This window comes from Corvus cornix, chromosome 6 (assembly GCF_000738735.6).
Source record: "Corvus cornix cornix isolate S_Up_H32 chromosome 6, ASM73873v5, whole genome shotgun sequence".
Lineage (NCBI taxonomy): Eukaryota > Metazoa > Chordata > Aves > Passeriformes > Corvidae > Corvus > Corvus cornix.
The window spans coordinates 11,433,068-11,446,055 of record NC_046336.1 but is presented as its reverse complement, the minus strand read 5'-3'; the positions used below and the strand labels follow the sequence as shown (position 1 = coordinate 11,446,055).

Sequence of the window (12,988 nt, the reverse complement as noted above, 5' to 3'; positions counted from 1 at the left end):
ACATTGAGCTGACTTGGAATTAATTTTGGAAAGATTGGTTTGATGAATAGAAACAATTTAATTTGGCACTATAAAGGTGTTTTCTTTATTTTGATTAAATAATTCCTAAGTGTAAGTTTTTGCTGTTTCTGAATTGCTTGGAACTTTATTATTTTTTATTTCTTTTCCCCAGAGAAAAACGTTTTAATTTATGTTGCAGAGTATACATTTTCTACGGGGTGGCAATTCCAGATTTCTCTCAGTTCAGGGAAGATCATGTTTTTGTTTTGAAATAGTGCCTTAAATGTAAAATCTCAAATTTTCAGTAGAATTCAGCTTTTAAAATGAAAATCATCAAGATTTTCATGCAAAATTACACTGGCATGGAAAAAACAAGGTTATTTGTTAGGGTTGACAAAAACAAGCTGAGCTTCTTCAACTACAAAGCAGAAATTGGAAGCAAATGTCTCAGCCTGAGTCAACGAAGGTTTTTCCCTTTTTAATTTTTCTTTCTCGTGTCAGAATTCAGTTTTGGAAAATGTGTCCAATTTTCCTAATATTTTGTTCTGTTCTTTCTCAACTAAAGCATTCAAACAACAGGATGTCTTAGAAAATCTGGTGCTTTCCCACATCTGCCGCTGCTTCTTGTTTCTTCGTAGCATGGCTGGGGCAATGTGATGGGGCCTCAGAATATCCCCTTGAAAGGGTTTGAAGTTTCCTCTGCTGAGCTGTGTCAAACACACCCCATGGAGACAACTCAGGAACCAGCTCTGCCTTTCAGGCTCTGGTTTGTGTCTCAACCCCGTGATGGTTCCTGAGCAGCTGTGTTTGCACTGTGGTCTCATGGTCTCATGTGTGGGGGGAAAGTGCTTTTGCAGCTTTTCTTGGGAAGATTGTGTGTTCAGATGCTCAGATCCTCCCCGGTTTTCAAACTCCCAAACCATTGCAAGAGTTACCTTTATTGAGTCTGAGGTGTTTTGTCTCAAAAGCAAGTGGGAGCAGAGTGGAAGCTGTCTGGGGCTATGGTGTGGGAATGCTGCCTGGGCTGGGCTCATGTCGTGAGTGATTTTAGGGACAGGTTGCTGTAGGTGTTACCACTGCCTCAGGCAACTCCTGCTATTTCCTGGGACCCCATGTAAGATACTGCAAAGGAATGCTCACGCTTGTGCTTTCCATGACCACCAACAAGCAGAGATGGATGTTAGTCATCCTGGGCAAAAATCCAGGAAAGTCATACTAAACAATGTGCTTTTACTATGAATTTATACCCAGGAGCTGAGTAGCATTCAGCCCACTTCTGTAAAGCTGGTGTTATCCTAGTATTTGCAGGGTGGTAACAGATAAGTGATGTCTTCAAAAATATAGGGCATAGGTGATCTAGGGAGAGACACACAAAGAGCTGGGAGAGTATGGATGCTGCCTTTAGTTGTAATTGCAATTTAGGGTGGAAAAAAGGTAGATCTGCTGAAATTTGACCAAGACACAGGGATTTTATTTACTGTGTTTAGGAATGGATCCAGGATTCACTGAACTCAGCTGTCTTCAATGTGCTTAGACTCTGAAACTTGAAAACTTAACTTTGTGAAACCTCACCATAGTTGCGAGCAATACGAGGCATGTAATTTCAGGCAGGGCTTGTGCTGTAGTCCATGGCTTCCTAGAGACTCTTGAGAGGAGTGCTGTCTGAGTGCCTGTGGGAATATAAGGAACATCCTAAAAATGTCATTCTCATCGGGTTTTAGCTGGGAGAAGGCTGCCCTGCTGGATGTAAGGTGAGGAGGCACACAAACCATACAAACCTTGGTTGCTGCAGCTTGCAGCTGGCTCTTCCCCTTTTGTATGGAAAGGTGTGTGCAGGGTTTAAGCTGTGATAAAAAGAATGTTAGCTTTATTTCCCCATAGCATAGCATTGGTTTCAGCTGACATGGACTTGCATATGCTGACTCAAATCTGCTGGGCAGGTTTCTTTTCACACCCTGCTGGAAGCAGCTTGGCTATTATCTTCTTCCTAAAGGTCTCTGCGTGGGGAAATAAAGGGAAAAATGCAACAGGGGATGGTGAAAGTGAATCCAGTAGAGGGAGGAATGCTTGGAGCGTCTATTCTAAAGTCATTAAGTTGGGCACTGACTGCATAGTCACGTACCAAGGTCCCTTACAGTTTGAACAGGTTTTTTCCTGGTAGTATGCTGACAGTAAACGAGTGCTGCAGCAGCTGTGTTATTGATTAATCCTTTGGCATTTTTCTGCAAAGCTTTAAACTCTGCACCCATCAGCCTTTCAGCTGGGAAAGCCCAATGAAAGGTATGGCTGATCCCACTGCTGTGGGAGGAGGAAGAGGGAGGGAGGCCTGGCTTTTGTATTAGCAAAGATCCTTGTTGCATAGGAAAACATTAATGAACTCAGCCATTTGAGCCACATCTCTCACTTGGACCCACCTTTTAGGCAAACTGTGAAGTAACTGTTAACAAACCCCACCCAGGCAGTGGGGCTCATTGCCCTAGATGCTCTCTCTCACAGCTGGAGCAGATGTGAGGGAAACTGGCCTGTGCTTGAATCCTGCAAGGAGGAAATGATGCTGAAATGTTAAAATGATGCAAAACAATAATGAAGAGATGCCCTGGAGCTCTTCCTTCAGGCTGGTCCTGTAGAATCCAAGGGAATGAAATGTATGACATTAGTTATGCTAAAAAGGCAAGGAGCAGATGCTCAAATGCTTTACCTTCCATTGAGAAACCTCTATTCTTTCTGCACAAGTTCCCATCCCAACACAGAGAGCACAGAGGCTCCCAAGCTATCAGAACGTGTAACTGCCTTTCTGGAGAGAAGGGCATTGGGCAATGTAGCTTGTAACTAGGAGGATTACATTTACCTGTGAAATCTGAGGTTAGAGCACCAGGTACCTCAGAGGGAAGTTACATTCCTCTGTGGTCCCCTGTGTACTACTTAACTCCCTTCTCCCCCAGCCTCAGTTTGCAGGGGCATGACTCGGGAGTGTTCTCTTCAGAAAGTCAGTGAGTCCTGGAGCCTCTGACTCTGACTCTGAGCACTAAAGATACAGGTGAAGTTTTGTCTTGCTCAGTGCAAAAGCAGAATGCCATGCTCCATGTCCCTCTTACCACTGCAGGAAGGTGATGGCATGTAGGAATTCCCATGCTTTGGAGTCAGTGACAGCAGATGGAGAAAACAAAGCTGATTCTAGGCAAGATGGACTGTTTTGCTGGATGGGGATCTACATAAACAAACTTGCCAGTTCTTTCCATGGAGACTCCATAATTAGTGATAGCATGTTGAGAGACAAAAGAAGTTGACTGTAATTTTAGATTGAGCTATTGAATTAACAAGGCTGCATTTGATTCCATTCTTGACTTTGAATAATTGTAGTTGCAGAGAGGTCAGCTCACAGAGTCTGATTAATTCCTGGTGGCATGTTTTATTTCAAATGCAAAACATGTTGAGATTAAAATAAGTGTTACTGGTTATACAATGCACTAAGATACTGATTTCCCATTTTATTTTTTAAACCTACTTTATCCTATAATACTGCAACTTTAATGGATAAATGCTCAGCTCTCCTTTGGGTGGTTTCAGATGCCTTGTGTATCATTACAAAATCTAACAGCAACCTTTTCTTTCTCCTTTTTCCCTTTCTGTCTTCCTCCCTCCCTCCCTCCCTTTCCCCTCTCTAGGTGATTCTCATTCTGACAAAGCTCTACGACTTCAACTTGGGGAGTGTTACGGAGAGCTCACTGTGGAGGTACGTGGATTGTGGAAATCACAGCAACTGGCATGGAGGGTTGCACTGTGTCTCTTGTAAAACTGGGGGCTGACCTGGGGTGTGGGCGTGGGGGAGTATCTGGGTTCATCAGAGGAGAAGCTGGGAGAGACTCCGAGACAACTGGAGTTGCTTTTTGGAAAAGGGATACATGATTGGGACACATTCTTTTAATGAAGTGGGGTCTGCAAACAGGAGGGTTGCATCACGTAATGGCACTTCCCTGGCACACAGAGGAGCTTGGTTTCATTCTCACCTTTGAGTGTCCTTAGACAAGTCGCTTCCTTCCTCTCTCTGCTGTGAGGCTGGCAATGAGAACAGGCTCTACAGATGGGTACACACTGTGTCTGAGAAGGTAGAAAACACAGTGCTGATATAATCTTAGCTGATCTTAGCCTTGTTCCTCACCTGAGCTGAGATGGTCATCTTGGTAGTGAGTCTCTGTTGAGCTGTAAGGAGAGTAGCTGCTGAAGGACTAGAGATGCCACAGTGAGGTGCTGGTGCCTTCTCCACTGTGGATGTACATGGATGGTGTTGCATAGCTGCCATATTCCTAGTCTGCCACAGGAGATGGACTGTCCTGGCCTGGGGAAACACGCTTCTGGACAGAGCGTGTGTTTGGAAGTGTGTGTCTGCATTTAAAACAAAGAAATAACTTAAAATCCCCTCAGCCCCCAAACTCACCCCTATAAACACCAAGGTCAGTTCCTTGATGTTTGAAATCACCAAATGGTTTCATCCTGCCTGTGGCATGGAAAGGGTATGTCTTTAACAGAATTGTTATGAGGTGTTTTTTACCCTAAGGACATATTAAAAAAAAAAAAAAAAAAAAAAAGAATGAAAAAGCAGACAGGGGCTGGTGAGACCAAGTGCCTTGTTTCAGATTCACCTGGTGTATTACAGCTGTTGTGAAACCTGCTCATAGTGCAGTTGGTGGAATAGTCAGTGCATTGTAGCCAGTCCTTGGGTGTGAGCCCTCCCTGGCAGATGGTCTCTCATTCTTCTTTCTTCAGAAGTAATTTAAAAGCCCCTGTTTGGAGAAGGCTTTGGCCATTTGCTGCAGCTTTATTCCTGTAAATGTATTTAAGGGTTAATTATTCAGTAAAGCTCTTGAAACTTCTCAATTTGAACAGTACTTAAGAAGCCTAATTGCACTGCACCATGGTAATCTGCAAAAGTATAAATAACCATGCAGCTAAGAAGAGAGAACAGTCATTTCCACTTACCCTGGTACTTTTCAAGGTATTAATGCCTTAAAAAACTTTTGCCTCTTTACATAGCAAGTACAAATGGCACTGTGATTGTACTTTAAACATAATTGCTAAACAATCTGCTCTGCATAAATAATGTAACAAACAGGCAAACCTTGTCTTAATCCTGAGCTTGCAGCATCACCTGGGCTCTGCAGAAAGGTAATAGCAGCACCCCTTTTAGAAGTTTCCCAAAGTGATGGAAATGTAATTCATCATCAGTACATTTGAAAGCATCCAACACTTGGTCAGCTGGGAAAACACACTGCTTTGTGGGAGTGTTTCAGCATGTTCTGGAACACTTCTGGTCTCCAGTGAAACAGGGGCCAGTGAGGGGCCTGGAGACTCAAAGAGATTGAGAAGTTAGAATAGAATCTCCCATGTTCTTTTCCTAGGTCTATGAGGAAAGCTAAGGGGAAGAACTAGTAAGTAGAGCTCTTGGGCTCTAAACCTTACTTTCTGCTTGGACAACTCAGGAAGAAGCCATGTTGTACTTGGCAGGGGAGTGTGGAGTCCTAGAGAGCATTTTTTAGTTTCTCTGCAAAGGACATTGAAGAAATGCAAATAGATACTAAGTGTAAGAAATAAGCCAGAGAAATACTCCTTTTCTTGGGATTTCTGTTCTGTTTGCACTTGCAGCCCCCTAAATCTTTGCATTATTTAAATTGGTGCTTTTCAATATTTTCTTTTCATTTTTGAGACCCTGAAACTTTTAAAAGGAGGATTTCTCTTTGCAGAAGGAATGTAAGCCTCCTGGCAATAGGTTTGCTTTTCTTAGTTAATTTTTGTAGATTCTTTGGGCCCCCAGATGGGTCACAAACTGAATGCAAGTTCAAGTAAGTATCAGAAGATGATCTGTACATTTCCAAGGTCTTTGGGTTTTTTCCCGTGTTCTGGAAATACAACTAATCCTTTCTGCTAGCCAGGAGTCCTGCCCATCTGAGCAGAGGTGCTGTATGATATCTATCCTGACCACTCGGCAAATACAGTTGCTTGCACAAGAGAGGAGAGTGGCTTTTGTGGCTGAGAGCAATGAATCACACGGCAGAGGATGCTGAGATAAAGCAGAGTGCAGTGCAATCTCCAAATACCATCTTGCCTCCACATGCTTCATGCATCAAAATCTCCTCAGTTCCCCCTGGATTTTAGCATGAGAGGCTTCGTTTAATGGAGAACTGAATTGCCATATGAAAAGAACTTCTAATCCCTGCATCTAAATACAAAAACAAGTAAATCAATAAGAAAACATCCTGAATGTAATTAAAAAAGGGAGTGAGAGCAACAGAGGAAGAGAGGAGAATTAGAAGTTACAAGATACAGGAGAAACTGCTCCTATATCAGGCTGATATGAGCTTAAGACAGGGGAAATGCTAGTCAGCATTTGAATGCAGGAACACAGGCATTGCTCTAATATCCAAATTCCTGCTTCTGGGGCTCAAACAATCACAGAAAAGGTCTCTATTGCTACTGAAGCAGCCAGCCTTGAAGCAGCCAGCTTCAAGGAAAAAAAAACCACCCACACACACTCTCTTCCTTGTGAATGCCACATCTCTTCTCCATCACAGGAGATACCTGTCAGTTGTGGTTTAGATTTTTGTTTTTCCCACTGAGTTGAGTGGAGGTGATAATTTTCCTCCTATGAAAGGAAGCTACTTTATTGTTACTTTACTATACTTGTGATGGTATGAGTCATTTATGAATTTCTGGAGAGAGGTCTTTTTCATGGGTCAACAAATAGAACTGTAAAAATTATTTAAGCTTTTAGACATGCAAACCCTTCATCACTTCTCATTTCCTAGCAAATTACCTAATTGTGTAGTTAAGAATCCAGCCTGCTTTAAATAAAAAATGGATTAAGGGATGGACATATACTTTCTGTATGTGGGAACCTAGAATGCAGAGAAATATTCTCGGCATTCTAGGTTCCCACATCTGTAGAATTTTTTTTTCACCCCACTAATACCTCTTCTCCATCAACAAAAGGAAAAGAATTTTCCCTCTAAATCTGTAAACTTATATTGTTTTGATTTGAAGTGCTGTTGGAGCACCTCTAATTCCCAAACTCTCTGTGGGCCAGGATCCCTGCATCAAACTTCATTGTCCATGAGGAACTGTAAGCATACAGGAGTGATCTGTCATGAAATATTAACTCTCTCTCTAAGGAGTAGTGCCAGGCTGCTTCACAGGAATTGTTTAAGATGCACAGTATTGAGATAAAGTTGTGGGAACATGACATTCTGGATAAATATTTAAAATTGATATTGTAATATTTGAAATGTTTTCAACTGTTTCAACCAGTGCCTATTGAGCAGTTTCTTTCTGCTAAGATAACTGGAATGAACGTTTGCCATTGTTGCCTTTTTTTAGTACTCAGGAATGCATTCATTTATTTTATTTATTTGGATTGAAGTACCTAAAAAGACAGCTTCCCCTCTCAATCTTGAGGGAGCTCTCAATCTCTGTGAAGACAGAGAGACAACAGGGCGATCCAGAAGACAGGAGAAGCACAAGCGAGCAAGGTGCTGTTTATGATCAATGCCACAGCCGTGACTGCAACACATCAGCTAATTGGGCACTGGGGAGCAGTTTAGATTTTCTTCCAAAGTGCAAGCACTTGCATGTGTCAGCTCTGAGTCCCTGCTACCGTTTTACCCCCCTCAGATGGGTCCCCTGGAGTTCCTCTCCTCTGGCTGTGGTCCCAGCTAAATTATCTGATTGTACATAATGCTGGCCCATGCATTAACCCAAAATTGTGACTAACTCTTTCTGTTTAAGAGGCTAAAACTCTGATGAAGGAATTTTTATATATATATATATATATTCCTTCTTGTTTTGTTTATTAACCAAGAAATTGTGTCTCCATGGCAGCAGTCAAAAATCCCCAAGCATTTTTTTACTCTTGCGGCTGCAGTGCCTAAAGAGGTTAGTCTGTTGTCTTAGTCTTTTTGTTGAGTTAGAAAAAAAGCCTTTCAGCTTTTTAATAGAGACAGCTGCAAAATGCAGCAGCTGCAACCCTAGTTTGGAGCAGAGAGGAGTAAAAACCCCTCAGCTTGCTTGCAAGCTGCCTTATGTCGTGCATTGCTCTTTCATTCAGTTCTGTTTGAATTACCAGAGGGCTTTACGTTGTTTCCTCCCGTGGACTTGCCTCTTAAGCCTCCCACAGTCCCCAGAGACCCTCAGCATATGTCAGTATCTCTCTAGCATTTTTTGTCTTTGCAATAATTTCCCAGCTCATGCTGATTTCTGTGCCCTAGCTTTGTGTGTGGCACACAGAGCTGGCTTCAGGGAGGGCTGCTCTGGGTGGGAAAGGGTGAATGTGGTGTGAAGTGCCCTTTGGGAACTGGGGCTCAGTCTGCTTGCTCCAAATGTAGCAGCCTCTAAGACTGGTGTGTAAAGAAGTCAGGGGTCTGGAGATTCAAAAAGCCTGACTCAAATTTCCATATCATCCTCTGTGGAACAAGCCAAACCTGAAATAGGTCATGGCACAGCCAGAGCTTTCTTAAGAGTGTTTCTATCCCAGTGCCAATACATAGTTTAGACTGCATTGTGAATGGCAAATTCTGGTTTGTGCCACGACCTCTTGCTTGGTACTGGTTTGGCTCCACTGGGGCACTGTAGTTTTCTGGAGCTTGCTGTATTGAAATGCAGTCTCCATGACCAGCAGCTGACATCTCATCTCTCAGTATTGTCAAATTTGATTACATTTATAATTTTCCACTTTTGTGCTGATGACATGCATCTTCGATATGTGCTATTTTCTGGATGATTGTATTCAGGCATAAAATTAATGGAGCTGATTTTCAAAGTAGTAATGCTTCCCATTACTGCATCTTCTTTGGCACTTTTTAATAATGCTGCAAAGTGCAGAAATACTGTGCTGATGAGGAGAAGGGTTTCTTGTATCTGCAGTCAGCCATCAGGGCATGGAGGGAAGGAGCCAGCTGTGTGTGCAAGCACCCTGATCTCAGATTTGAAAACCACGGTAACCAAAAGTTTGGCATCTCTACTGTTGCTGTTTGTTAGAATGCATAAATAGCTTAGCTTAATTCTGGCTAGCTTTTTGAGGCTATGGGAGCCACCTATGAAAATCTTTGTGGTTGAGAGCTGTTAGGTGCAGACTGTGTTTGCTGAAGAACCAAGGGAATGGGGAGCCACAGCAGATGACCACAGTGTGAGATGAGAGTTGTTCCTTGAGGCTCCCAGCACCCTGAGTTGCAGTCAGTGCACACCTTCAGCAACATTCCCAGAGTAATGCAGTTCTTAGCTTCTGGTACTCTTGATGATTAGTCATTTCCCCACAGTGGGTGGTCCCATTTACCCTGGTTCAGTTCAGCCTGGCTGTCAGTCAAAGATGCCATAGATGGCCTAGGAGCCACACTGGAACTCTTTGGGACGTGCACAGTAGCTGCATGTTGGCCCACTCCTGAGCTAGCTGCTGCCAAATGAAGATGGTGGCCCTTTGTTAAATAATGTGAGCTAAACAAATATTTCATTGTGGGTGTCAGGAAATATACTGAAGGGATTATTCAGAACTGCTTGGGCTGTGTGGAGCTGAATGGGAAGATTCATGGTAATTTAAAAAAAAAAAAAAAAAAAAGTGTATTCAAGGAGTTGAACAGAATGAGCCATAGGTTTAGCTCTCCTCAAATGTGCCAGAGTTCCAGGTAGTGTCCAGAACATACCTTCTTTGCAGTTCAGACTAGAAGGAGATGCTGTCATTGCAACAAAGGGATAGTGTGAGTTAAAACTGTTTTACATGTCTGTTTTGGGAACCAATAATAAAAATTAATAGGCTTATCTTAAATTCAGGGCTATGCTTTAGGATTAGGCAAAATCAGTAATGGTAATAAAGATAAGACTTCATTTTTTAATACTTTATTCTTTAAATATAAGGCTAACTTCTGTAGAGAAGTTTCATTTGTCTCCTTCCTGATGTTTCCCTAGCCCTGTTATATCCCACAGGATTTTCCAAAAAGGCAATAGTAATGTTCACACCTTTGCTTTATGGTGGTTCCTTGCTTTAATCACATTAATGTTGCCTCAGAGATGGTGGAGACCAAAATCATGTGAAAAGTATTAGCCCAGCAAAGGAGTCTAAAATTTGTACGTGTCTCGGGGTGGTGTGTGGATTGAAGTCCCACCTTTGCTTATTAGGGTGTTTTATTCCTCTTGTTTTATGGAGCTCATTTGTCTTTTGTGAACCAACTTGCTGACTAGTCCATTTGTTGTCTCTTAATTGCTTCATCAATGACCTTTTTGTGAGGGCAGGGATGTCATCAGACAGGGGGCCTTTTGGATTTATTAATTTTTTGTTTGCCCTGAGACTAATTGCCAAGACTTCCCAGAAGATATTAGTTTACAAATTTTAATGACACTTATGATTTATTAATATGCTTCCCCCTGCATCTGCTCATCCCTACGCTGTGGTGGAATTCCTACTGAATTGGAGAGAATTAATAAAAACAGAACTGCAGATTGTAATGGTGTTTTAGGTAATCTGCTAATTAAAAAAAAAATGCCCGTGCTTTATTTATATCTGTGAATCTCTGAAGACAGAGGTAAATCCTGGCTTTGGCTGCATTCTGCCCCAGAACCTCATTTTGGTGTTGCATGGTGGGCGCACAGGTGTTCACATTTTCGTGTGCAGGTAACTCCTGTCCAACCTGTGCTACACATCCCCACTCTGTGCCCCATTCACACAGCTTTTGCAGCTTGAAAGTGCGACTGCTTTGCTGAAGTTGTTCATGTTCAATCGTGTGTCTGTTGGAGGACTGGGCTGGTCACTGACAGTGGAAGCTGCAGATCTGTTCAGGTGAGGAATGTGCTCGTTGAACAGGTCTAGAGAGGTTGTGTGTTTGTACATATGTGTTGATCTCATAGATGACTGGGCTGTTGGGATGCTCCTGGGATCATATATAATAAGTAGACCTGGGAACTTTTGGATACACCTTGTTTTCTGGCTGGATACAGGGAAGCAGGAAGAAAAGGCAATTTATCAAATTCCTAACTTTTGGAGGGAATGTTCTCAGGACCAAAGTGGAATTCCAAACAAAACGTAGAGAGAAAAAAACATGCTGCATTTTGTTTTAATTTTCCACGATTCAGGTAAGAGCCCCAGCCATCCCTCTTGAATTATTTATATTCTGCAAAAGAGCTGCAACAGGAGAGACTGAGAATCTCTCCACGGAGAGACTCACTCTAATCTTACGTGTGGAAGATCCAAGTTCAAGCCGTTGCTCTGAATAAATATAAAGGGAAGTGCTTTTTTATTCCTCAAGTAATTACATTGTGTAACTCATTGCTACAGGATGTTGGGAGGCAGAAATAATAAAAGCATAAAGGGATTTCAAAAGGGGATTCAGTGAATTAATGGAGGATATTTCTACTGGTGGCTGAATAACGTGATAGTCTGGCAGTAGCCTATGGCTTACATGAATTATTTTATAACATTGAAGGAACAGACAAGTCTACAGCTTTTGGATCAGAGTTGCAGAAACATGTCTTTTTTGTTACCTGTTTGTCAGCAATGAGCTACTCATGCTTTAAGTATTCCAATAGAATAGCTGGGATTGTGCTGGAGATTTGATATTTCACAGTATATAAGTGGTTTTGGGATTTGGAGATCTCTGAGTCCAGAGAACTAGATGAGAGACTTGGAGAAGAAGTCATGCTTTTATCTTTCATATACTTTCCCCAGAATATTCTGTGGCAGATTAACAGGTAATACAAATATTTGTAATTTGGTGGTTCTACTGTGGCTGTCTTATTCAAACAAGGGATTTGAGTCTTCTGCATCACAGGTGGGCTCTCCGTCAGTTGGTGTCTCTTGGATGCTACCACATTGTGTAAGTAAAGGTGTTTTATTGGCCTAGAAGTGCTCTTTGAAATTGTAGTTTGAAAAAAAAAAAAAAAACAAACCCAAAGAACCAACCCCAAACCAAAACAAACCAACCAAAAAAATATCTTTGGCATAATTTAATTTTTGAGCCACTCCTTTTAGGCACTCAGCTGGGTCAATGGAAACTTAAACCTGCTCAGATCTCTGGTCATTCCGTTCCAGAAAACTAGATGATAAAATGGGAAATTTAGGGAATTTAATGCCAAAAGATATTTCTGGTGTAGATTTGTAAACATGAGGATCTTAGTGTGAACTAATGAAATTTGTTGTGGAAAAAAGTAAACTGTTCTAGGAGGCTGGAAAAATATGCTTGTCCCTGTGTTCTCAGCTAATACATGCTGTATTTATTATAGTTTTTCTGTCCTTGTTGGTGAATTTCTTTGATTCCGAATCCCCAAGAAAGGAGACATCCTATCTCATCAGCAGTGAATTTTGAGCTCTGGTCATGTTCCCAGGCATTTAGTTCTGGGGTTTGGTGGAGAAGGTCAGAGGAAGCTTTGTCGAGAGCAAATGTGCTTTTGAAGCCTCACTGTCCCTATGAAGTCATCTTGTCAGGGTTGGCAGGTAGGGTGTGTTTGTAGTGCTTTGCCTACTTGTTTAGAAGCAGCAAGGCAGTGCTCAGGAGGGAGTTTGTAGCCAAGAACCTGCTGTTGCAGATCCTGTGGGTGTTGTGACTGTTGCTGCATCAGCAGAGCCGCACCTGTTAACAGGAATTGGCTACTCCATGTCTTCTTTTGTCATTTGGAGAAGCAATTCCACTGCTCTCGTTAAAGAGCTGCTCCTTTGGTTGAGTTATCTAATCTTACATTCTAATGAGATTTGGATGTCGACTGCAAAACTTTTTGCAGGAAGCCACACTTAAAGATGAATTTGTTTTGACCTTGCTAATGTCTTTTTCTGATCACTCTTTTCTGTGCAGAGGAGTTTCGTTGGCACAGATTAGTAGCGGATGCATTCAATGGGAATCTGTGCCAGTAGTAATGAAAACCACACGTTAAATTCCCTTATAAATATGCAAATAGGTAAGTGAAAAATAAAACCTTCTTAATAAATTACATAAGAGCTTCCATACTAGATCTCATCTACTAG

At 41.9% G+C, this 12,988-nt stretch overlaps 1 protein-coding gene across 1 annotated transcript in view; it reads left to right on the top strand.

Annotated features, from left to right (window-relative positions):
• Positions 1-12,988, top strand: part of SORCS3 (sortilin related VPS10 domain containing receptor 3) — a 276,531-nt gene that overhangs the window by 84,919 nt on the left and 178,624 nt on the right. The window contains 1 exon segment of the mRNA XM_039553918.1: positions 3,666-3,733. Within this exon segment, the coding sequence (XP_039409852.1) occupies positions 3,666-3,733 (68 nt within the window).